Consider the following 27,378-nt stretch of genomic DNA (forward strand, 5'->3'; position numbering starts at 1 on the left):
GCCATTCTCTCTGCCTCTCACAAAAACCAACATCCCAGCCATTACCACGTCCAAGGTGAGATGTCTGGCCACAGCTAGACACCCTGGAGGGAGGGAGACAGGCTGGCAGCGTCCTGTCACAGTGAGGTGTGTGTATGTGCATGTGTGTGTGTGTGTGTGTGTGTAGGTGTGTGCATTCGTGCGTGAGTGCGTGTGCGTGTGCGTGTGCATGTGTATGTGAGAGAGAGAGAGAGAGAAAGAGGGAGAGAAAGAGAGAGAGAGGGATGAAGGCAAGGAGAAGGAGAGATACATAGCGAGAGAGGTGGGAGACTTGGGGTCTCTATATCCCACTGGCTCTGTTGACAGCCAGTGCTGCCAGCGCGGCTCTCCTGCCCTTCTCCACCCCCTCGCCTCACAGCGGAGGAGCAGAGGGCTGAGAGCCACGGTGGGGTTGGCATTTAACAACCGACAAAGAGTGTTAACATTTAATCGCTAAATGTTAACTGCCATAATAGCCCTGCTTCATTCCATTCGGGCGAGGACACATTTTTGGCCCCTGGATGGAACATCCTTCCTTCGCAGAAACTAACAGCATCATGTTTTGAATAGGAAGTGTAGCTTATATTTGACCCAATTGTGGCACTAGCGGTAATACTTTAAGTTATATTTATAGAGCTTCTTCCAAATGTAGCTTTTAATGCTAATTTGGAACACAGTGTGCTGAAGCCTCTCACTGTTAGACTTAAGCACAGACAGACTTGTAAAATAATATACCGGTAGGCTAATCATAAACGACATGACCTACTGTAATTACATTCATATATTCATGCCAGAAGTGGAAATTATTTATTGCTGGGTTAGTGTAGCCAGCCTGCACAATGACGCAGTGAACGATTGGTCAAATAAATATGGATTTCATTCATAAATGTGGGGGCACTGTACAGCAATGCCACTGTATATCTTACAATCAATTCATATCCCTTTGAAAAACACTGATCATTGTGGACTGGCGAAGACACCTTGTTATACAATGTTCTTTATGTCCTAGGGGGTTGTGTATTGTCTATTCTAGAATGCCAGTGAAGATTGGCTGTTTTCAAATTCTGTGAGCATTCTTCATCATATAATAACTCACAATAACCCCGGAGTCATGCTAGGACTATAGCAGTCACTTGAGATGTCTGAGCTGTGGTGAAATGGTCCTCTATAAATGCCATCTTTACTGACAAAGTGCTTTGATAGACTGAATAGGGGGGCCAAGGGCAGGAGGAGGGCGAGATGCATTCTAGCTGGATCATTTAGCAATATGATGAACACTGAACCACCCTCCACACCTCTGACCTGCTGTTAAACACAAAATATGAGGGCTTTTATTGAAGGTGTCCTCCAGGAGTTTCCATGTCATTTAGCTCAAGCCCTCGACGGACCTCATAGCTGGCCCTCTTCTAACCTGTCCATCCTCAACAAATAAACAAATAAACAACCTGTTGATAAAAAAAAAATGGGAAAAGAAAAACGGAAAAACACTGATAGCAATGTCATTGCCTCTGACAATCATACGGTACTGTAGCCAACATGAATCACATGGCATTTCCAGAAACAGTTGATAGACAGATATACAGTACCGGCTCATTGGTGGATTGGTGGAAGCAGACGTTTTTTTCCCTGGTGAGGAGGAGGAGGGGTGGTTGTCACGTTGCTAGCAAGGATAAGCACAGATTTATCTGATGTCTTCTTTAAGAAATGAGAAGTAACATCATTCAAAGCTGCCTTTATCCTCGCCTCTAAAGACTCCTCCTGGCCGGGACTGAGAGAGTCCAGGAGAACAGACATGTAGGCATCATACAAGGGAGAGTATAGGTTCAGGTGAGAGAGCAGGTAGGGGTGTCTGGTGGAGGTAGACATCGGAGGACGGGTTCATTGTAATGCATGGGACAGAATGAGGAATGGTGCTGAATCAATCACACGTTTGATACAATTCCTCATTCCGTTCCAAGCATTACAATGAGGCCGTCCTCCGATTTCTACCTCCACCACCAGCCTCCCTTGGTGGAGAGGGATGGTGACAGCTTAGGTTGAGCAACACAACAACAACAGGGGCTAACTGCAATCAACATCACAGGGAGGTCATCTCATTTAGCTTAAATAAGAACGATGATCTCAAACTTGATTTATTTTTTTCAAAAATGTTTAAATGTATATATGATTTATCCTTTGGGTAGAGAAGGATAATTGAAACTGCCACTTAGGGACATCCTATGAGGGACGTAATATTCGCAGGTCAGAAAACTTGCAAAATCCACCGCAGATTAATTTCTGTTCGATATGATCTTGGCATTTGATTACTATCAAATAATTATTTGGGGGACTATGATCAACATGATGAGATCACCTCCTTATACAAAGTCCATTGCAGTTGACCCAACATTATCACACCACTGATCTACATGGACTTGGAATCAAGCATACACAGACTGCAATGCACACAGCCACCACACACACAGAGACAGGAACTAGAGGTCAGAAGTTAGGGGTTAGAGGTTAGATATAGATCAATGGGGAAGGCACTGCACCACACCAGACAAAACGCTTCAGGTAGACATTGCCCCTGAGTACAGGTCGAGGATCAGATCACGCTACCTCCAATCCTTACATCAACGGTGAGGAGGATGAGATAAGATCTGACTGTGGATCAGTGATTAGGGGCAACGTTGACCTACGCCACACACAGAACAGCCATTCCTACCATGGTGACTCTGGGAGCGGACCGGCCAATGCTGTTCCCCTAAAAAAAAAGAACCAGGCACAATGAGTGGAGGAAAGGGCAAAGGGCAGAGGCCACATTAAAATCATTCACATTCATTCACATGTCATTTGTCAGGTTTTAGAGGATAAAATCAGTGTTATAAAACAAGCAATAAACATTATACGTTATAAAATAAGCAATGCACATTCGAATGTACACCTCCAAAGACCCAGCTCTAACCATTCTTCAATGAAGCCATCATAATTGGTTAATTTCATTCAAGACATTTTGTCAGTGGCACAAAGATATGGTACGTACATACATTAGAACCTCAAACAATCACACATACACAGTACAATGAACATATGATGACTAATTGCTAGTGATGACGTTGGATATTGGCTATGGTTGTATTCCATTGCGTCAGCCCTAGGTTAACGACCCCTGTCATCCAGCATGCGGCATCCAGTGGCACACAAAGCCGCACGCCGTAGAGCTCTAAAGGGGGCGGGGGGGGAGGTGAAACGTGGACATAAAAGAGGAGAGAAGAGGAGGTGTAGAAGTCTGTGATGTTCTCTACACCCGGTTACAACAGGGCTCCAGCCATGCGGCACTTTGATCCATCACTATCGATTTACCATCAGCTCCTCACACTGCCTGCCTCCCACACTGGGCGTACAGATACAGGGCTGCGTTCCCCAGCTCGGGGGTTCAGATGCGTATAGAAGCCCTGACCTCACAAATACTCCCGGTATAACCCGACACAGAGTAGCTTTTGGGGTCAGGGGGGTTGCGTTGGGCTGTCATTGTTATATTGTATGGAATACGCTAGTTTGTTCATTAGAGGCTGTGTTGTGAGTAATGCATCACCCTGATCTGACTGTGTATGGAAAAAATAAACCCTAAATGTAAATCCCCCCCCCCCCCCAAAAGAAAACCAGTCACACACACACACACACATTGTGCACGTTGTACTGTACTTCCTTTACTTAATTCAGGGAGGGCCAAGAAAGAGAGATATGTATTTACCCGACAACAGTACTCAGTTTGTAGGAAATGCCTTTCTCGCTGAATATGGCCAAGATACATGTACACATTGAAATCTGTCAGTCAAGGATATCGGAGACTGCTATGACCTTGGGCATCCTGTCCAATAATATAGATTTTCTGTATGAATCAATCAATGTTTTGCAGCAAATAGCCATTTATTGACATATACATATAATGTTATCTCTGAGGGTCAGGGGAGGCTGGTGGAGGCAGAAATCAAAAGACAGGCTCATCCTTAGTGCTTAATACCATTCCATTCTACGCACTACAATGAGCCTGTCATCCGATTTCTAACTCCACCAGCCTCTCCTGGTCCAGAGAACCTAAGAGGGTCAGGTCTGGGTAAACTGATCACTGAAGAGCCCTATTTTCTACCTCCACCAGCCTCTACTGACACCACACTACACTACAAACACTGCAGTGTATTTCTACTGCAGCAGATTAACAACAGGGACGTCACCGCACTGAGGGAACCACCTCAGTGGCATATCCACGACTGCCTCGCTTGCTTGTTACCCATCAGAGGGAGTCAATGTTTGCTGAGATTTTCATTTAGATTTGTGCTCAGGGTAAATACCTCGCCACGGGCTCTACTGGCTCTCCTGGCTCTCCTGCTCCCAGCGCCGGCCCACACACGGTAACAGTACTATCTCATGAAATCAATGAGGGGGAGTACCTGCAAACAGGTAATTCCAAGAACAAATGTGTGACATCGTCACAAAGCACACACTGAGATGAGGGGAGATTTCACATTCTCACTGCCCCCGAGCTCCAAAATGCTGTCAACAATTTATGCTTCCTCTTCTCTTTTCTCCCTCTGTGGCTTTTTATCCCTGATCTGAGAAGGATATTCTACGGTGTTATTGTGGAGGTGGAAGCAGCATACCGCCATCCATTTTCCACCAAAGGGACAGCGGAAACATAAAAAAAAACTGTGAAGAATGTTAAGTGCAATTTTCTTTTCTTTTTCAGTATTTCCCATCAGTCAGCAGCAACTCACTCAGTTGTGTGTTTTGGTACTTTGTTAGCCATTCCTTGTTCGTGTATTTAAATCAATAGGCCTCTCTTCATGTACCTGTGGTGCTGTAGCAGCCTGGGTGAGATATCATGTACGGTATGTATGTGTGACTTGTTTCACACCCTCCACTGCTTCCCTGCTGAGTGTGTTGGGTTGCTATCTCTCCCTTAGAGATGTGCGGCTGCTTACATAACCACGATGCTAGCTATGTAGCTGCTACTGTAGCATCATCCCACATGAGCACCCATATTAGATGACCGCATCTGACATGGCTATTGTTAAGGTCATCTTTCTTTTTTGTTAGGATTGCCATTAGCTGACGCCTACACAATAAGGGAACAGGAGACCACTGCAGAGTAAACCAACACATCTGATAGGTTTGAAGGTAAAGAAATAAATAAATAAATGGTTTTCTTCGCTTTCTCACTAGCACTGTGACTGTGTTTTGGCAATTATTCTTCGAGATCACTTGCGATGACTGTGATGTATAGTTGTTTCACTTACTTTAGACAAAGGTACTTATTTGTAAGTCATTCTGGATAAGAAAATGCAAATGTAAAGCTTTTATATGGAGTTATTCAGCAGGGTTCTTCAGCTATACAGTGATGAAGAAGAAATACCAACATATTGACTGTTATCTACTGTTGTGTATATGCAAATGAAAAATAAAGGTTTTCCGAGGTTTGTAAAGTAGTATATGATGTTAAATATGTATGTTTAACTGATACAAGTTTGGGATTGTGAGGCATCAAAGCACATTGTGACACAGCACAGAACAAAGATGTCAGAGTTTACCAGCCTGCTCTGAAACAAGCTTTTTTCATTAAAGTTCCTTCTTCATTGCAATCCCCCAAGCACAGATAGAAGAGGGTGAGCGAGCGTGGAGAAGATAAAGGGAGGGAAAGGGGGAGTGAGATTCGATAAAATGCGAGAGGGCATAGTCATATTTCAGTACTTCACACTCTTGAATGATCAAAGTGAAAAATGCTGTTTTAATTCCAGGAATCATATCTCATCTCATGTCCACAAGCTCATTATATGGAAACACTGCTGCGGGAGAGGGAGAGAGGAAGGGGGGAAAGAGAGAAGAGAGAGAGGGGGGGAGGACAGCAAATGAAACCAGTGAAAGCTACAGATGTTCTAAAATGGCTAACAGGCTTGGCTACATCGTACTTTTTCGCAATTCTATCTGTGACTCTCTCCCTGACCTCCCCCTGACCTATCAACGAACTTTGACCTCCTGAGGGAGGTAGACTTTTGACTCAATCTCCCGGCACATCGCCAGGCTGTTTGCGAAACGTAGAGTCCACTCTACCAAGCAGTGCTGCTCTGACTTTGAATTAAACCACATCTGACATTCAGAGAATCATCTCACTCTCTCAGTATCGATCTACAGTTTCTCCCAGATGAGCAATTGTATGAAGCAAGGCAAAGAGCATCGTCTGAAAATATTTGCATGTTACCAAGTACAGATTGTGCATACATCATGTCATTAGTACTGCAATTGGACGAAGGATTACATCCAGTGCCAGTGTCAACAAATATTGCCAAAATCACCCAATAAGACCACTGTTGTCAAGCAAATGTCTAGGCCAGTTTTGACATGTTATACAATGCCTGTACCCAGTGGTTGATATTGAAAGACACACAAACACACACACACACACACACTCGAAACACATCCACATGCATGCACGCACGCACGCACACACTTGCACACACATACACACGCATACATACACACACACACACACACATACACACACACACACACACATACACACGCATACATACACACAAACGCACCATTACTCCTTTTGCTCTCCTTCATCTGTCCAATCAGACTCAGCAGGGGACTCCAGGCTCCTGCCAATATGCTGAGCTAATTCCAAACTCATTAACAATGGGACTGAAACAATTGTGTGCACAAAAGCATAAGGTGCTGTCGGCAACAGAAAACAAGAATGTTTTTTTCATAGTTGACTGTCTGTCATTTGGTAAGATAAAGGCTTCTATGAGTCCGCACAGGGGGATGGAAGACCCCAGTTGCAATTTAATTACTATTTGGCCGAGTCGAACAATAGAGACATAAGTATGCAGTGTCATGCCTGGGGAGGATTGGGTTCATGAATAGAAATGTGTTTCCACAAAGACTGGGGAGAGTTGAATTAATATCTTGACATATTCATCGAGAGTTAGGATTTATTCCATCCCGTCTGGCCTTTGGGTGAAAAAGGAAGCGATGACAAAGGAGCTGGTGAGATATATCTCTTCAGCCTCCATCGGAGTGTTGTTCTAGTCGAACAGAGCGTTGGAGAGACGCTAGTCACCTTTCATGCCCTCCAGATGTCACTTAACTTTTGTTTGGCTTTTTCATTGAATATCTAATTGTTCCAAAGTTGAGCTGACTATTAAATCAGAAAGCCAACAAACTCAAAGATAAATCATTCCCTTTTAATGAGCAGAATATCCTATCTCAACAGCAGCTAGTAGCTTTACGCAGCGCCTAAAGCTCAAAAGCTAACAGTACTTGACAATGTGTTCACAGTCTGCCATGGGCGGAAGGCGTTAATGAGACAAATTTGAATATTGATTAAGGGCAGTTAATCTACCCCAGTGCCTATTGATATGTCAATCACCCTGGTATATCTAGTAAAGCGTGTTAGTCTGCGGAGCGAAGCGGAGCCCAAGGACATCCCTCCTTTCTATTGTGGTTTAATTGCTGCTGGCACAGGAGCCCATGACTCATGATAGTAATGAGTTAATGAAGTCATTGAGAATCAGTGAGCAGCCACAAGCTAACAACTTCCTGCCGAGAACAGTATTATTCAGTTTGCTACTACTTTATTAACATTTCAGAAAAGTGCCACTAGCCACATCGCCAGCCTTGATCAGCGCACAGAGTAGATTAACGTCAGGGTCCACTAAATAATTAAACTAAGACTAGTGAGGGGTAAATTGTCCGTTAGATTAATTTTATGACAGGTATATGAGTGAATGGCAATGTTTCACTGTCCGTTTTTATCTGCTTACTGATAAGGGAGCACACACATGCACGGACGCACGCACGCAGGCACACACGCACGCACGCAGGCACGCACGCACGCGCGTGCACACACACACACACACACACACACACACACACACTACACACACTGCCACTACAGAAGACTAGAGGACCGTTATATAACCTCAGTAAAGCCGTGAACTTTAATTAAACAGCATTCTAAATCAATAACATGTTGGCTCCTCTCTCACTTAACAAGTTCCCAAGCTTCCCCTGACAGAGCGAACTCTGTCCAACCACTTAAAGTGATCCTCTAAGCAGCCAAACACATGACTCACTTTGTCAAATACATTTTGGAAACTAACTTCTGAAATTCCTGTGTGATAATTGGTTTAAAAGCTCTGCAAGCCAATCAATATGCTCTCAGTGTGAGGGACGGAGGTGAGGCATGTCACCATGGGGGGTTAGGGAGCTATCTGACAGAGCCTTCCTAGGATCCAATTAAGTAAGAACCCAAGCTGAGACAGAGAAAACAGCCGTGAGAAAGAAATCTACAGAATTCATTTCCAGAAAGGCAGTGCCAATTTGTTTGGAAATTAGTAATCTAACACAGCAAATCCATCAAAACATAAATTACTTCTGAATTTGCTATAGAGTGAGACCCAGTTCAATTATTATTTTCTTTTTTCTCTCTGTCACAACTTGCATTTCTGTTTTGCAAATGTGTACAGTCTGTCTATAATTTGTGTGCTCCTAAATCTCTGTTTTCTCCATGTAACACTGCCCTTGAAATGTCAACAAACCAGTACGAACATCCATAATGGACGTAGAGAAGTGATCGTCAAAAGTGAAGAAACAGGTCAAGGGGAAGTAACTCTCGAGGAAAGCCAGGCTGTCTGTCTGTGGACTGCCCAAGGGCTGAGCATGCTGAAGAGAAGCACTCCTGCAGTGTCCATGTAATAGCCTATCTTTTCCTCCACTGAGATATCCCACTGTGGGATAACGAACATTTACACGGCCCAAACTGTGACATAAACAACTTCAAAATATTCTATATTTGTAAACAATGAGACTGAATCATTCCAGCTCCCCTCAGCTGTGATAATGGAACGTCTTCAAAGGGAACGGTTAGTCCAGGCGTCTTGTTTGTGTGTTTTTCAGCTCAACATTGAAACTTCTCCAAAAAAAAGAATTCTGTCAGTGCGCAACTAAAGCATTTGTTACGAGTTGTGTAAATATACCACTCAGATCACAAAGGGATATGAACTTCATTTAATGGAAGATAGTAAAATAAATATAAATAGAGATAAATAATGTGATCAATGCTTTACTCTAACTTCTAAGGCAACTGCGTATTGCAAAAAAACACACAATTCTTCCTAGGAACTATTTGCCAGAAAAAAAACTACGCTTTTTCTCAGTTCCAATGAAACATCAAGTCCTTTCAACCAACTGCACATCTGTCAATATATGAAATACAATGGTCTTTATGAGCATACTTAATTATCACATCCTGCAGTAGGGCAGACCGCCATAGCCAGAGAGCTCTCTTTGACAAGGCGTCATATTTCACATTGGCATGCGTTCAGTCAAATGAGAGGGAGGCAGGTTGATAGATAGAGGAACCGAAGAGATGATGCATTTCCCCTGTGATTGCTTTCATAGCCATTATTCACAGTGTAGAGTGATTAGTGGGCCTGGGGCTGACATCTCTGCTAGGTCCTCTGTGAGGGACCAGTCTCCTAGGAAGACCTTGGTAGCACCGGTTCACCAGTAATCTTTGATTGCCACTCTCAATCAATGGACCGCAATAATGGATTATATGGGTAGCTATCAATCAACTCATTTAGCAGTGGTCATGGGAGACAGCAATGCAAAGCGATATTCCGAGGTATTTATAAAAGAGCATGCTACATATACCAGTAAACTAATCATGGACTGTTCAAAATGTATCTTACTATTCTCCAACTGGTGTTGTGTTGCCTGTTTGAAAGGAGGGTTCTCCTTTGAGAGCATGCAGTGATGGTGCAACCGTGACTTGGTTTTGTGCAGTATTTGTCAGAATGTTTCACAACAATAGGACTTTGTCAGCCTATTTGTCTTTTAAAGGTTAAGTTGCCCCTTGCGCATTTTAACTGCCCATTAAACACTCCATTAAGCAAGCATTAAGCAATAGCACTTTGTTACTGGACAATATGGACAGCACATTACACAATAATGCATGCAGTCTGATGTGCATTGTGCTATTTGGGAAATGGAATGGATAATTTGCTTACAAATGAGGCTACATATCCATGTACTAGTTTATAGTGTGCCTAATACACATGTTGCAAGTTGCCTATATATCCTTCATAACTGGTAGGAGAAGTAATACAACAGACCATATTTTGAAAAATGAATTACATGACAGCAAAACTCCTAATAATCAAGCAGATAATGGTACTTTGAATAAAAAGCTCTCACTAGACTACATTTGAACCAGTGGAGGCTGGTGAAGGTAGAAATTGGAGGACGGAATGGTGTCAAACACACGCTCATTCCATTCCACGCATTACAATGAGGCTGTCCTCTGATTTCTACCTCCACCAGCTTCGCCTGATTTGAACAGAACGGCTCTTTAGGATTAGGTACATATTGGTATTAGAAGCACTGGGTGGCTTTAGCTCTCCAGACAGGGAATCGGCTGCTGGATGTTCTTATCTGTTCCAGTCAAACTGCATGGTCAAATTCAATTAGAACAAATTAGAGACCATTAGTTATGCCCTATTAAATTATTAGGGGAAAGTCACTTCAAATAACGGTTATATAAGGACCATTTTTCTTCTCTTTTTTTTCTGTTCAGATCTTCATCGATGAAAACTATGGCAAACTGTCATCTTCAAAAGGCAGGTATTTTACTGTAGATATAGAATCAAAGATGGCTGTCTCAGGTGGATAATACTATAGGAGTGTTAGCTAGCTAGCTGTGGAGCTGCCAAGCACTTTTAGATGAAGGCCATGCCCTTGGTTGCTCCCCTTGCCTCAGTGGCTGGGACCAAAATAACTCTTATTGGGGATTAAGCATTACGTAACGCCTTTGAGAGAATCCTAATTGTGTGTGAATCACTATTTACTTTTCCAGTATGTCAAAGCAATGTGCATTGTGGATTTTGAATTTATCCGGGCCATTAATTTATAGCTAGATAACGTCAGCGATGCTCTGCAGCAAAGCCACCAGGGTCTATGGAAACAGTTATAGTTAAAAGGCTAATGAGCTAGCTAACAGGCTTGCAGTCAATGAGCCGCCAGCACTCCAGATATCATCCCCTGGAAACACTTTAAATTTTTGGACTACATTTCCCAGGGGGCTTTGTGGCAGCTGCATGACTGATTCCTCCCAGTTTAATTTAATGCTTTCATGCTTCTCTAGATTGGTCTATCTGCCAGATATAACCAGCATAGAGAAACTCAACCTCCTCAGACAAGGCAGCTCTGCTCCATGAGGATACAGGACAACATTCACATCAGGGGAGGCTGGTGGAGGTAGAAATCAGAGGACAGGCTCATTGTAATGCATGGAATGTAATGAGGAATGATATCAAACACGTTGGTTGAGCTGTTCAAAAAGAAAGTTTGAGAGGGATTTTAGACTTTCCAATTACTACTAAATGTACTTCAAAAAGGAAACTATTAAAAACTTTGGTCTCGTAATCAAGACTTTCTCAGTATGCTTGATTTTAGTTTGCACTGAGTCTGCTGATTTTAGACACTAATGGAAGAGAGAGCACTAACGACAACAAAGTACTAATTTATGCAAACTATGTTCACCACTTCAACTTAATGTGAGGTTATGAATAATGGAAACCACTCTTTTGTGTGTGTGTGTGTGTGTGTGTGTGTGTGTGTGTGTGTGTGTGTGTGTGTGTGTGTGTGAGTGTGGGGGGGGGGGGGCTGTACATTATCTCACCATCTTCAATTCTCATCTTCGTCTCTTGATAGAAGAAGAAGAAAGCTCTGAACTGTGCTTCTTAACACCATCCCTCATGCAAAGCTTTTTAAGGCTATGGGGGAAGATCAAGAGTGATCTGATCTATGGGGATGAAGATTACGTTGTATTCTGTTCCATCTCCCCCAGTGAGGCGGCGGGTTACAGACCTGGCCTGTGTGGAATGAGTCTGATGCGATATTGAAGGGGGCTGTTCAGGTTGGCACCAATGTTGCTTTCAGGAGACAGATCAATGCCGCGTCCGTGAGATGAGAAATATAGGCGAGGCATAGCAAGCAAGCAAGCAAGCACAATTTAACTCGAGGCTATTCTCCGCATTGTGTAGAGCTCGGCTGAAAAAGGACTGATATATATACCATTAGCAGGCCTCCTCTCCCAAGAGAACATGCATTGTCAGGACTTCTGACAACGACAACAACAACCTTTGTTTACAGTGATGCTGACCAGAGTTGATTGTGTGTTTTACATTCCTGCACGAGTCGAGTTGTTTATGTGGACAACTGTGCCATGCGGAGTCACAACATCTCTCATCACTGCGTGTCTCTGCTTCAGGGGAGGCTGGTGGAGGTAGAAATCGGAGGACGGGCTCATTGTAATGCATGAAACGCAATGAGGAATGGTATCAAACACGTGTGTTTGATACCATTCCTCATTCCATTCCGTGCATTACAATGAGCCCGTCCTCTGATTTCTACCTCCACCAGCCTCTACTGTCCTACTGGCTTCCAAAGATGTTGTGGTGCATTGGGAGCAAGCTGACTATGAAGATTAAAAGACTGACTCAACAGACGAGTTAGCAAAGAAGGAGAGGAGTAAGTAATAGATTGTGTCTGTATTTTTATGGATAGAATTGTTTTTACACTGGTACAGTACAGTGTGTCCAAGCCGCTGCTGCTAGCCTTTTACAGTTCATTGCCTGCGGCGGAATTTCTGAACTCTGCATTGAGGGAATTAATCCTAGAGGCTTGCGTTTTAAGTAACCAAGACGACGAAAATCCCCTGGATCCATAAGTTAGGGAAGATATGACTATCCATCAATAACACACACACTACACAGACACAGACACACACACACACACTACACACACTACACACACTACACAAACTACACAAACTACTGAACAAACAAATCACATATCTCCATCTGCACATTGTAGTCCCAGTATACAACCAGTGAAGCATCTCTATCTCTTCACAGGCACAGGCAGCATCCTTGAGGGACATGACTTTCGACTCGACACTCGACAGACCTCTCATAGGAGGGATACGGACCCAGCAGCCTATCATAACAAACAATATCTCCAGAGGAAAATAGATAGAGAGCGAGAGAGAGAAAAGAGTTCTAGCTATAGCAGACTGCATCTGTACTGTCTGTCCCCAGCATATGGAGCCTCCTACTCTGTCCTGTGTGCCTGGGGGGGGGGGGTTATCCCTCCCTTTTCTTCTCTCCCTCCTTCTCCTCAGGGAGCTTTCCCCTCACTCCTGTCATCCTAGACATGCTAGCTGGGGGGCTGTTTTCTGCTCAGTCCTCCCATGGCTGCTGTCACTGACTACTGTCTCCATATGTGTGTGTGTGTGTGTGTGTGTGTGTGTGTGTGTGTGTGTGTGTGTGTGTGTGTGTGTGTGTGTGTGTGTGTGTGTAGTCCCTGTCTCCCACTGGCTCAGGCCAACAGTACAGTACGCCAACTGTGAGGTAATTAAGAGTTGGAACTCCCCCACACAGTTGGGAGGTGGTTTGAATACCCATATCTGTCAAACCTTGTTTTCTTTCACATATTTTGCCTAGTACCGTAGTAAACTTCTACAGTAAACTTGGGATTCACTCTCCTTGCAGCATTGGGCCGATGCTAGGCTATTGGCTAAGCCGGCAGTACAGCATGTGGTACTGTACGTGTGAGAGTATAGTAGAGAAATCAATCTCAGATTAATTAAAATGGGCTACTCACGATCACAATATGTAGCTAGCCCCCCCTTAAATCTCCCCTTTTGAAGCAGCACCAATAAAACATGATTTTCAAAATGGCAACATGGAACACCATTTTAAAAAAAAATGCTGTTTCTATCATTGTTACCAGTTGTGGTGTTGGTAGCGTGTCACTAAGTACCTGTTTGTTCATAATAGACCAGTGTGAGTGTGACCCCCCCAACCCTGAGATATATGTGTGATTCCCTCCTCCTCCCCCCACCACTAACGGCCCCTGGGCAAGCTTCATTATTTATCACTATTGAGGTGGCCTTTCAATTATAATACCTCACTCAGTCCCATGTCTATTACCACAAGGTCTAGGGAGAGGGATTGAGTACCTGTGGCCTTTAACAGCAATAACTCAACCAGCCCATGAGAAAAGTTCACGGGATTGGCGCCAGCGACAATATGAAGGTAATTTGTAGCCCTGGTTAGACAGGAGTAAGGAGGGCAGGCCAGGGTGTGGAACTGGGATGTGGCGTTAAGGATGGCAAAGAGATGGAGATGTGCAAGTGTGTGTGGGATGTGACAGTGGATCGGCTAAAGGCTGCTCCGTGTCCCTCGCAAGATGTTCATTTAACACATTCTGTCTGATATCAAAATAGTGTCTGATGTCATGATCTAACGAGGTGATTATCCAAGCTGGCTGACGGCTGCAGGAGGGCAGTGTCACTGTCACTAAGATACAGGAGAACACACCTGCCTTTAATCAAATCACACTTGTACCGACTTGTACTGATTGAATGATCAGGGTTGGTACCGTAACTGAATTATTGTGGTGTTAATTTGCTGGCAACTGGCAAGACGATCCGTCCAACTGTTTATTATCTGAATGTTGCAACAACTGAATCGTTAAGTTGCTGAGTGAACAACCTCCAGAGGTAAACAACAAGGTAAACAACCTGAGCCTATCATTACAACTGTGTATCTGTGTATCTGTTGTAGACAGAGATGAGGTGACACGTGAATGGGTTCTACAATGGAACACCATTCAACATCTGCACCTCTGACTCAAGATCAATAGTCTAATACACTCGCCTCAAAAACCGACATCTTGACAAAACAAATTAGAGAATAAATAAGCAATGGCAAAACAAATACACACACCTATGTCCTCTTTGCCATGATTGCCCTTTCAATTTTTAATCTTCAGGAAATAGATTTTGAGATGGATCCCAACCTGGAGCTGATACATTTTAATTTCATCCCCCCCCATGCATCATTATTTGCACAATGCCTAAGGCAGTCGGAGCTTGTGTGCTCGGAATGGCAAGTCCAGATTCCAATTCCACACAGAATACAAAATTTCTTCCTCACAACAAAAGGCAATCATTCCATTTGTGTTCCCACACAATGGCTCTCGGTGAATGGGAATAGGGCAGGGGTGGGATGGAGGGATGAGGGATAACAGGGGGTGGGGGGTGGGGGGTGGTTGGCAGGAGGGGCGAGGGGGGTGTTGAAAGGGAAAGGGAGAAAGTTATCTGCCTTCCCCAGTCTTCTTCTCTGCTTCCTCGCTATGAATAATAGATTATAGATGAAAAGGGGAGTTTGCCTTGCAGGGGGGGCAAGTATACCACTGCATGAGGCCAGCCTGCTGTAGCATCACCCAGATCAGACTGCTATTAACCGGAGTTAATAGTCAAATTGCCTTTGAAATTGCTTAATATTAACATGTTTTAATTGGTGTATATATTAGCCTACTGCTTGCGCAGATACCTTTGTGAAGGTCATTGCTACGCGGTATTCAATTTCTTACCCTTCAGTATGATAAACAGTTGCTATACCGTACAGTAAATGTTACTGTACAGAGCTGTATTTTCGTTAAATGTTACAGATTATGGTTTGGAAATTAGTTTTTTTTTTTAAACCCCAGCTGTTTTGCACTCTGCATGGCTCTGTGGAGGCTGGTGGATGGAGAAATGGGGAGGACAGGCTGGCTTGTAATGGATGGAACGGAATGAGGAATTCGTTCCATTCCATCATGTGTTTGATACCATTCCTAATTCCGTTCCATCCATTACAATGAGCCTGTCCTCCGATTTCTACTTCCACCAGACTCCACTGACGTGGTTGTGCATTGAAGCAAATATTTCTTCCTCTGTGGATTAATGACCCGTCATCTCCAGCACAACCAGTCATAAGGTGTGTGGCATGGGGTGCAAATAACAGTAATAGCCTCTCAATGATAATGTTTAACATTTTGATGAAACGCTAATTAAGTTGTATTCCGAACAGAGGGACTACCGGTGTGTGGCAAGAGAATCCTTCTCTGATCCGAATAGCCGGCGTTGTCCTTTTAGCAGGAGATTAGAAGTCGTCAGATCACCACCCAGGTATCTAATATGGGAGGGCGTTCGCTGCTCACGTTCAGTCAGAAAAAATCAATGATGACTAAACATGGGATTCTAATCCCTCAGCTTGTGCTCTGAAACACCAAGAAACCCCCTGCGGCAGAGCTTTGAAATTCAAAGACTGGGAGAAAATCCAGAATACAACTCTGCAACTCCGCCTACAATTCCAACTCTGCCTACAATTCCAACTCGCTTTTCATCTTGTAATGTGTTCATACATGGGTGAGATATTTGGGATACATATTTGTGCAAAGTTCACAAGTTCATTTGATTTCACAGGCTGTGGCATTTGGGGTAATCTCATCAGAACCTGTCTTGGATATGGTAAGAGAGAGGGAGAGAGAGAGGGTGGGAGGGAGGGAGGGAAGGAGAGAGAGAGAGAGAGAAGACAAGAACATGTGTGAGTCTAATGTCGTAAAATGTTACCCATCAGAGCTATCTCCCCGGGGAGCGGGTAGAGAAGGGAAAGTCAGAGCCAACTCTATTTCTAGTTTACTGGCAGCTTCTCTTTCAAAGAGAGAAGACTAAACAAACCCAAATGTTCCACTGAGAAAAGCACACATAGACACGTTGTAGTCTGAAAAAGAAACAATGATGAACAATCTGTTACACCATGCTAGTCTTTAATTCGGCTAAGAGACTCTCTTGGAAAAGGCTTGTCAAACAGCCATCGGAGGCTAGGGTATTAGAATGTGTTATGCTTTCATTTCGCTACTGTACACAACTCCCGAGGTTGCTAATCAACTGAGCTAAGCAGCATTAGCGGCATAAAGACGGGATGTTTCATCGCTGGCATCCGGCTACTGTACGTCAGCGCCGTAACCTCTGTTCTCTCACACGTTTATGTACGGGCCCGGTTGCTCAAAGATGATGAATAACACATCTTAAGGAGGGAAATTAGCATGAAAAACTCCTTGCATTTCAACCGACGCATAAAATATCTGCACTTAATTTAACGAGCAGCGATAAAAGTTAGCCCATTGCGCAGCGGAGGGCATCCTGATTGATACAGCACATTAGAGTGGTACGCTACCCAAGCAAACATCACAGCACTGCCTACTCATTGTCCCCTGTTCATCACAGCATGGTGTCTCTCTCTCTCTCTCCCTCTCTCTCTCTCTCTCTCTCTCTCTGTCTCTTTCTCTCTGTCTCTTTCTCTCTCTCTCTGCCTCTTTCTCTCTCTCTCTCTCTCTCTCTCTCTGTTTCTTTCTCTCTCTCTCTCTCTCTCTGTTTCTTTCTCTCTCTCTCTCTCTCTCTCTGTCTCTTTCTCTCTCTCTCTCTCTCTCTCTCTCTCTCTCTGTCTCTCTTTCTCTCTCTCTGTTTCTTTTGTCTTTTGTCTGCCATTGTGTTTGTCTGTAATTTTGTCTGTCCCACTGTGCATGCGTGCACGTGCGCGTGCGTGTGCGTGTGTGTGTGTGTGTGTGTGTGTATCTCTAGCAAAGATAAAAGCCAATTTTCCCCCCAGCACACCTAGCTGCTAGACAAATGGCTGTGCTTGTTTTAAAGCAGCCAGAACAGAAGGACAGTGATAAGAGGAGTTGTCTTCTACCTGTCATTTTCCCTGTCTGTCCCCACATCTCACACCGCTCTAATTCACACTACTGTACTCTATCCTTCCTGGAAGTAGGCTACCCAAGAGACTTGTAAAGGAGTGTAGTTGTTGTTCCGTGACTTGAACATATTGTTCTGTATTTAATATAAATGCTATGAAGTTGTTTTATTTTCATGCCCATGGAACAGCAATCTTTAAAAATGCTGGATGATTGCTGATACTAATTAAACCACTTCTCCAGTGTAAATCTCAATTCAAGCAATCATCCGAGGAGGAAGAGTGTAGTGTTCTGGTCCAAGTGGAACAAGGAGGAAGAGTGTAGCGTTCTGGTCCTCGTAGACCAAGTAGAGGTTACTGCTATAAATCATCTCAGAGTGACCAGCTGTCTGGTCCCCATCATTTACTCCTCTCCTCTCTCCTCCTCTCTCCTATCCTCCTCGCCTCTCCTCTTCTCCTCGCCTCTCCTCTTCTCTCTCCTACTCTCCTTTCCTCTCTCCTCTCCTCTCATTTCTCCTGTTGTTGTTTGTGATGTGAGCTGCTGTAACACCTTCATTTCCCCTCGGGGATCAATAAAGTACCCATCTATCTATCTGTCTGTCTGTCTGTCTATCTATCTATCTATCTATCTATCTATCTATCTTGCCTCTGAGCGGGCAAACCTGGCATATGTTTACCTGTGATAAAGAAGGAAAAAAATGCCCACATGCCCACTCAAAGTAGGGCGCCAGGCAGCAATGCAGCTTGGCAATTAACACATTTACTATTTCTCACTGAAGCACACGTTTTGCAGCCTAATCCCACATCCTCTGCATATTCAGATGAGAAAACACCTGAGAGTGATGGAGATGTCTTCCCGTCTCTCCTAATTGTCGGTGAGAAATCTGTCCAGATCGCAGCTCGAGGCTAATGAGTGTTGTGGCCCTCTTGCTCTCTGAAGGACCCTATTAACCCGTCCTCATTGGCTATTCTAAAGAGTGCTTAGCCAGCAGGTCAATGATGCCAACTCCCTCAACCGGACCACCAATATAAGATGAGCTGTCGGAACTGTACCTAGAGGAGCCGGCTGTCAATCAAAAGCCAGCCCGGCAAAAGGACGTGCTCAGCTAATTTCACTGCATAAGAACTGATTTGGGAACCAGGTTTCTTTAGTTTCTGTTTGAGCATAAAGGGATAGCTCAGGTTTTGCGAAGACCTCATTTTCCACTTCATGTACAGGACACTGGGATGGGTAAGTGCTAGCCCCGAAGCCAAACAAAGAAAGCTCCAGAATGGAAGTATGAAAAAAGTGTCTGGATGAGCCTACAATACCCCATGGAAGTGGAAAATAAGGTCTAACGTGGAAAAGCCTGAGCTATCCCTTTAAAGAAACAGAACATGCCCTGTATCAGTTGTTCAGGGCACAGTTATGTTGACAGTACTTGCGACCATTCACACATTCTGTTTGTGCTTTGGTGGGAAAGCTAGTAGCTCAGAGTGACAGCTGGATCACTGGAGGAGTAAGCTGGCTGACTGGGCTGACATTTGAAGAGTATGTGTCATAGATATGAATAAAGATAGGATCTGTGTGTGTGTGTGTGTGTGTGTGTGTGTGTGTGTGTGTGTGTGTGTGTGTGTGTGGGTGTGTGTGCGTGTGTGTGCGCGTGTGTGCGCGTGTGTGCGCGCGTGTGTGTGTGTGTGCGCGTGTGTGCGTGTGTGTGCGTGTGTGTGCCGTTAGGGGACACCGTGGGAGGCACTTCCTGTTTTTTGTTATTGTTTGTGTCCCTGTGAAGATTCTTGAGGTAGGGTTGTCTGGTCTGACGCACCATCAGCGCAGAGATCGTTAATATGCATATGATGCAGGTTGATGATACATAGTGCTGGTGCTCTATGGAATCTGATTTATGATCTTCCAGGAAATCCGATTACTGTTCTAATGCCAGTGGGAGTGTGTGGTGATGCACCATGTCTTCACAGAGAAAGTAAAAAGAAATAACAAATGAGTGTGAAGCAGCTGTCACTATGAAACAATAAACAAAGTTGATGGTTGGATTTTTTCTTTTTTTCTTTTGAAGTCTCTTTTCTCACCGCTAGATCCCTGAGGTTTTTTGGGATTCTTTTTTGTCTTTTTGTAGCAAAAATCATCCCACCAGTAGTCTGACTAAAAGGCACGTAGGGAATATACTTGTATGCTGTACATCAGGGGAGGCTGGAGGCTGGTGGAGGTAGAAATCAGTACAGTAGCGGCCCATGTGTTTATTTTGTGTTGAGAAAATACAGTAAACAAAAACTAATTACGTTCTTTAAAACGGTCCACATTTCCACCACCCCTGGCTCTGCTACTGTTTATCATGTCAATCAAACCAGACACGTAATACTCGCAAAAACAATCATTTATTTCTGTGAAAACAAACTATAAATTAAACTGCGGCTTGGCTAAGGTAATGAAGTTTGAAGTCAACTATGTTGAGGATTGAGGCATTGTCTGAAGTAATTACTTCTCTTCAGAATCCACTGGCCTGGCTGAATTTCATATCAACCGGGCTGACATATGAGAAAAAAAGGGAAATGAGAAAAAAATAATTAAAATGTGCGTATTCAACCAATCAAAGTCAGTGAACTGAATTTGAATGCCTTATCAAATTTGCATGCAGGCTGTCAATCTGCACTCGGACTGGAGCGGAACATTTCAATCAATCAAGATGCGGAGGAGTTCTAATTTTGTTGACATGGATTTTCAATACAGTCACTGAGTGGCACTGTGCTTTTTTATTCCAAATAGATCCTCTAGCTTAGCTAAATATGTGTGACAGGTTTCATAGACTCTGGTGTAATGTGACAATGATTTACAGCGCAGAGTTTTGTTTATGACAGCCAGTGAATAACAAGGAGAACGCACAGTAAAACTTAGTAATGTAGATCATATAAGCCTAGTACAGGGGAGGCTGGTGGAGGTAGAAATTGTAATGCATGGATATCAAATACGTGTGTTTGATACCATTCCTCATTCCATTCCATGCATCACAATTCCATGCATCACAGATTTCTACCTCCACCCCCTCCACGGGTCTAGTGTTTCCTCTTCGAATGACATAGTGGTAGTGGAGTTAGTTGTGGTAGGCTTTGCAAATACATTGCGTCACCACCGGCAAGTATGACACCAACAGTTCCCGTGACGCTCTCCTTTCTCAAGATCTCAGATACGTTTCCAGTTACTGAAGGTCTGGGACTTAAACGCCAACTGAATTCGGCCATTTTGATCTGTAACTAAACACCACAGTTCCAAATGAGGCGACTTCTCATCACAGCCCCTCCACAAGTCTACTGCTACTGGAAAACACGTCTGCATGTCATTAGCCACTCAAACGATCAACTCTCTGAACATTATCAAAAATATATTTCAGAGTGTGCTGGTCAGATTTTCCATCACGGTTGAGCACAGTTGAGCTTCAGCGCCCAAAAGACACATCAAAGATGATACTGTATCTATTTGCAAGTAAGACCACGGCAGATCTTTGGACAACAATACTAAAGAGCAAAGGAAGGGAGGAGGAGACGGAGGAGACGGAGGAGGCAGAGGAGGCGTAGTCGTGGCCCTGACAGATGGCGCCGGAGACAGGGGTGGCTCTATCTTTTAAAGATAGCGTCCGGATAGAGGAACCCAGGAATACACACCAGTGGAGATCACACAGAGAACAGATGGCCACCCAGCCAGAGACCACACCTGTCTTCAATAAACCAAAAGGAAATATTTGAAGGTGTCATGCAAGTCCTTCAAAAAAAAGAAAATCTTTATGTCCAACTCTCCACTGGTTGGCAGGCTGCCTGGGACATTGCATTGCATTATCAGAGAAGGTGCTGCAACAACTCTAGACTGTCTTGACACAAATGTGTGTGACTCAAAGTTTTGCATAAAAAGATGACTATTTAATGCTCTACGCTGTATATATATATGTGTGTGTGTGTGTGTGTGTGTGTGTGTGTGTGTGTGTGTGTGTGCAGTATATGCACGTGTGTGTGTGTGTGTATGCAGAAGCCGTGGCTAGGGATGCAGCTACAGCAGATGTTGAATCATTATCGGATGGAAACTATGGTTTTATCTTAGATGAGTCAGACTCATGAAACAATCACACAACAGTACACACAACAACCTATATTTTTTGTCCTGAACTGTAGACACTGTAATGTTGATGTGAAGTGTAATGTTGTTCTGCACATTCTGTAGGTCTACTAGGTAGTGATTGATTAGTGTGTAATGTGTACTTGTGTACTAAGTAAAGGTTATAGACCGGACATGAGTGAAGGTCTTTGAGGTCGATGCAGGGCAGTGGTGGTGAACCCTAGCAGACAGATGTGAAGCATCCAGCTGGTCTACAGCTCAGCCCCTGACCTCCACTGTCCTCCTCAAGGGAACAACAAACAACCAAACACACACACACACACACACACACACACACACAGGCTGTAATTAGCTACCAGAACAGACGCCAGCTTATTTAACTACTGCCCAGAGAACTGGAGCATGACTCAGTCTCAAACAACCTTTTCTTCCCAGTTTGGGGGAATTTGACTACTCATTAAAAATGGTTGTTATCTGTCACCCTCGGCCTGACTCATGCCTGGAACATTTTAAACTGAGATTGTTACCTGAGATCTGTTTGTAGTCTAGAAACAATTAGAAGAAGCGACAAACTACTAACCAGTCATGACCCAGCATTTGGTAAACTGAGGTCTAGAGCAGGGGAGGCAGGTGTAGGTAGGGATCGGAGGACGGGCTCGTGGAATGGAATGAGGAATGGTATCAAACACATCCCTCATTCCGTTCCATCATTACATTGAGCCCGTCCTCCGATTTCCGGCCCGTCCTCCTCCCCTGCTCCAGAGAAAGTAATGTAGATCATATAAGAGGTCAGGTCCGGGTGAATTGACCAGTGATCATCTCAATATCACCTGGCAGTTACTGTACATTAGCGGGATGTTAGGGTCATATTGAACCGGAAAATTCTTCTAACCCAACTCAGAGACAAGCAGACCATTGATTTTGTTATTCAATCCCTGCTGATATCTGCCACAGGGCTAATGGAGAGCACCATAGAGAGGAGTCTGTGTTAACAGCTGAGAGAGAGAGAGACCAAGACAGAGACAGGCTGAGACAGACGGAGACTACAATGAAGAACAAGAAAGAGAGAGAGTGCAACGAGATAGCTTTCACCAGACTCTCTCTGTTCCATATGACTACATCTCAAGTTCATCCAGGATATTTGTTTGTAGGTCGCACTATGATCCCAATTCCTGAATGCTTTTGCCAAAACTGTGACACACCAAAGAGGGAAGATGTTGATTTATGAGTTCATCACCCCCGTGCTTTCTCCCACTCCAGCCTAACAGAGAAAGCGTTTATGGGAAGCCACCCAAGACCAGGGATAAATCTGAGGAGCCACAAATATGAGATCCGTGACTTGACTACATCTGCTGTAATTATGATGATGTACGTGGATTCATTAAGTATTGATGGCTCTGCTGCTGTTTGGTAATGTATGGAATAAATCTGCCGCCATATAACTATTCATATAATTCCTCCCACCCACTCTTATACTGTACAGTGCTTTACCACAAGAAAGACCAGAAAACGTGAGAGGGAACTACTGTAAATGTTATTATCTATGATTATGTATGCATATAAAGTATGATATGTACAGATAAAATCTAGCAGAAAAAATATACATTTACTGTCGATAGAGAGTATAAGAAAGTATAAAGAAAGACACACACGCAAATACGCACACACACACACACACACAGACACACACACACACATTCAATTGCTTTGCAAACCTTCAGTGCTACAGGTGACATATACACTCACTGAGAACTTTATTAGGAACACCTGTACACCTTCTCATGGTGGAGGTGGTGTAATAGTGTGGGGAATGTTTTCTTGGCACACTTTGGGCACGTTAATACCAATCAATCATCACAATGTGCATCCCTTCATGGCCACAATTTACCCATCTTCTAATAGCTACTTCCAGCATCTCAAACTGGTTTCATGAACATGACAATGAGATCAGTGTTCTTCAGTGGCCTTCCTAGTCACTGGATCTGAATCCAATAGAACACCTTTGGGATGTGGTAGAACAGGAGATTCACAGCTTGAAAGTGCACCTGAAAAATCTGCAAGAATTGCATGATGCAATCATGTCATCATGGACCAGAATCTCAAAGGACTGTTTCCAACATCTTGTGGAATCAATGCCACGAAGAATTGAGGCTGTTCTGAGAGCAAAGGGAGGCCCTACCCTTTAGTATAGTGTTCCTAATAAAGTGTTCAGTGAATGTACATCTGATATATGGAGGCACAATGGAATGACTCACAAGAACCTGGCCTGCATACTAAACAGTATACTACCCATGGGAGAACTCATTTAATGACAGCCAGCTGTGTGTGTGTGTGTGTGTGTGTGTGTGTGTGTGTGTGTGTGTGTGTGTGTGTGTGTGTGTGTGTGTGAGTGTGTGTGTGTGTGTGTGTGTGTGTGTGTGTGTGTGTGTGTGTGTGTGTGTGTGTGTGTGTGTGTGTGTGTGTGTTCTCAGTGGGAGTGAGATGATGCTAGGGTCACTGTGTTTACCCCCACGCCATCAGCAAGAAAAAAACGATTGTGTGTGCATCTAATTATAAAAAAACAAAAACAAGAGACAGTTTGTATGAATTCCAGGAAGGGAAATTGAGCCAGGATATATTTCACCTCTGTGTATTGCTGTTGTCATTACTCTGACTTTACTGTGATGCTATACAGTACAATACAGCAGGGTGGGGGGTGCTGCTACACATCAGGGGAGGTTGGTGTAGGTTAAAATCGGAGGACGGGCTCATTGTTTGGAATGGTATTTGATACCATTCCTCATTCCATTCCATGCATTACAATGAGTCCGTCCTCTGATTTCTACCTCCACAAGCCTCCCTTGCTGCACACTGGTGGTAGATGTGGTGAGTGGATTACAGTACTGCTATGTAAAGATCTCTGAGACCTGGGGCTATATTTTCAAATGCAGGCATACTGTTCATTTGTGTTGGCGGTAACAGGTGCAATGACCACAGCACTGGAGCGCTGTCTCATCTGCACTCAGGTGGGTGGAGCAGGGGCAAAAGAGGCGTTTTCAGGACAATGAGCAGGTCAAGTGCCATCAGTTGTGCTGACAAATTCTGGCCTTGAACATAGCATTAATATTTCAGACACACCCCCTGATGCCAGTGCCAACGTTTGCACGAAGACTGTTTTTTTCTACGCCGTTAAAATAGAGCCCCTGGTGTGAGAGAAAGGGAGAGAGAGAGAGAGAGAGAGAGAGAGAGGAGAGAGTGACAGGGTGGAGAGAGGGAGAGGGAGAGAAAGAAAGAAAGAAAGAAAGAGAGAGAGAGAGAGTCTGTCTGTCTTGTCTTGTCTGGGGATGGTTGATGGTTAGATAAGATGTTAGATAAGGTGGAACTGTGCTGTACCTTTCTGGTGTCCTCGGCCCAACGTCACAAAGCCAGAGGAGATGAAGTTGTGAAGGTCATGACCCCCGCTGCTTCGGACGCTCTCCTTCCCATAGTGGAGACCACCTACAGGCAGTCAAACACAGCGTGGGTAGCTTTCAATACAGCATCACAATCAAAAACCTTGATACCTACCAGGGGAGGCCGGAGAATGAGGCTCATTGTCATGCATAGATTGGAATGAGGAACGGTATCAAACACACCAGTATTTTGTCATTCCATTCCATGCCTTACAATGAGCTCCCCGTCCACCGATTTCCGCCTCCCCCTGTCAGACACCTACCTTCAAATGACACATGGGAGGAACCACAACAGAAAACCCACCTACAAAAATCCAGATGTATTTGAATGTAATCGGTGTCGCTAGCTCTCAGACAAGACTCCTGTGAACCCAATCACACCTCTCCCCAAGAGGTTACCCAGCACTACCGATATCACGTTCTTTACCTGTATTATTTTTGCCATTCCATTACGACAGTAATTGTGTGTGCACAACACACACACACACACTGTTGTCATGGCGCCTTCCTTTTGTCACCCTTTATCCCGCCGTGACAACCCTTGAATCTAAAAGACCTCTTCAAAAGCAATCCCCTCCCTCCTGATGGCATTCCGAACTCATTAAGGTGAGATAGCGTGAAGTGCCTGAAGGGGAAAGGCTACGCATTACGAATTTATCGTCTTTGATATAAAGAACCGTGACTTTCTCCACAATGATCATCCTGAGAGTCTGGGAGAAGGTGTGGGGGGGACGGTGGGCGGAATGAGTGTCACCGTTCGCGTAATAGTGATACTTTTTTTAATCGCAGCTTCTCTAACCACCTAGCGTTACGCCTTTTGTTCGCAGAACATCTGAATAATCCGATAATTTCATTACAGAATGAGAGAGATTCTTGTGGCGGTAGTGCGTAGTTCCGACATGGATGGTTACCCAGCTCCAAGGTGGACTAAGCTTTAACACAGAGGAGGTCATTTACAGGGTACAGTGATCAGCTGTGGATCTATCATAGTGGACTAGTGGACATGGAACCATGCACAATATCCCTATAGAGTGTCATACACTGTATTTCTCTGTCTCTGTGTGTGTGTCTCTCTCTCTCTATCTATCTCTCTCTCTCTCTCCTTCTTCCTCTCTCTCTCTCTTTCTCTCTCTCCCCCTCTCTCTCTGTCTGTCTCTGTGTGTGTCTGTCTTTCTCTCTCTCTCTCTCTCTCCTTTTCTCTCTTTCTGTCTCCCTCTCTCTCTCTCCTTTTCTCCCTTTCTGTCTCTCTCTCTCGTTACTCACAGCAAACACAGAATACTTCTTCTAGGTACCTTTCATGAAACCAGTGGTGTTAAGATTACCACCCTGAATGCATAATGTACAGTACATCAAGATCAAAGGGCTTGTAACATGAATATCGCCTTAACAACTGCAACCCTTTACTCCACCTCACACGCTCTCACTCACACACACACACACACACACACACACACACACACACACACACACACACACACACACACACAGACACACACACACACACACACACACACAAGGGCAAAAGGTGCTAGGCAAGAGGCAACACTTGGGACAATTAGAGGGGTCTCTGAGATGCTGAGGTCTGACACAGGTGCACTCAGGAGGAGGTTTGTATTAAAACATGTTGATGCAGTCAGCATAGAAAAGCTCATTTGAACATGAAGGTGATGATTATCAGGCCCCAGGGGGGGAGGGAGGTCACTGCAGACATGGTATAGCCCTACAGTTTCAGGATTAATTGGTAAGAGATTAGGGGGGAAATTTTAGAGGCCGCTTTCTGAAAAAAAGTGCAGGCTGAATATGATTATGAAAGTGCCTATCGGCGAATCATATCTTAATTAAACTAATTAAATCATAGTTTTGTAATCCAGGCAAAACTCATGCATGCTGTGCGTATTTCTCGAAGCGATACACACACACACAAACTCATACACACTCTAATACAAACACACACACACACACACAAACACACACAAGCAGACATACTCACACACACACATTCATAAAAACACATACACACACTGTGCGGAGAGAAATGTCTCGAGGTCATGTCACAGCAAGGTTAACAAGCAGGAAGGTTACATTATTGTCAAAAGCGTTATTGCAGTCATTCATTATTTTGTATTTGTTAGTTTTTTTGCAGCAGCAGCAAGGTGCCATTGCACATTACATTATAGAGAACAGTGGAGTCTGGTGG

General features: G+C 44.0%; 1 protein-coding gene across 14 annotated transcripts in view; it reads right to left on the reverse strand.

The window, feature by feature from the left end:
- Positions 1-27,378, reverse strand: part of LOC310817431 (shisa family member 6) — a gene marked incomplete at both ends in the record, with an annotated part of 45,122 nt that overhangs the window by 12,150 nt on the left and 5,594 nt on the right. For 10 of the 14 annotated variants that reach the window (XM_083688023.1, XM_083688032.1, XM_083688022.1 and 7 more), the window contains 2 exons: positions 2,726-2,764; positions 25,123-25,227. In XM_083688023.1, coding sequence (XP_083544149.1) covers positions 2,726-2,764; positions 25,123-25,227 — 144 coding nt within the window. The remainder of the gene's footprint in view (positions 1-2,725; positions 2,765-25,122; positions 25,228-27,378) is intronic. The other 4 variants (XM_083688024.1, XM_083688021.1, XM_083688020.1 and 1 more) reach the window with 1 other exon arrangement.

The sequence above is a fragment of the Argentina silus genome (assembly GCF_951799395.1).
Source record: "Argentina silus genome assembly, chromosome: 16".
NCBI classification, from domain to species: Eukaryota; Metazoa; Chordata; class Actinopteri; order Argentiniformes; family Argentinidae; genus Argentina; species Argentina silus.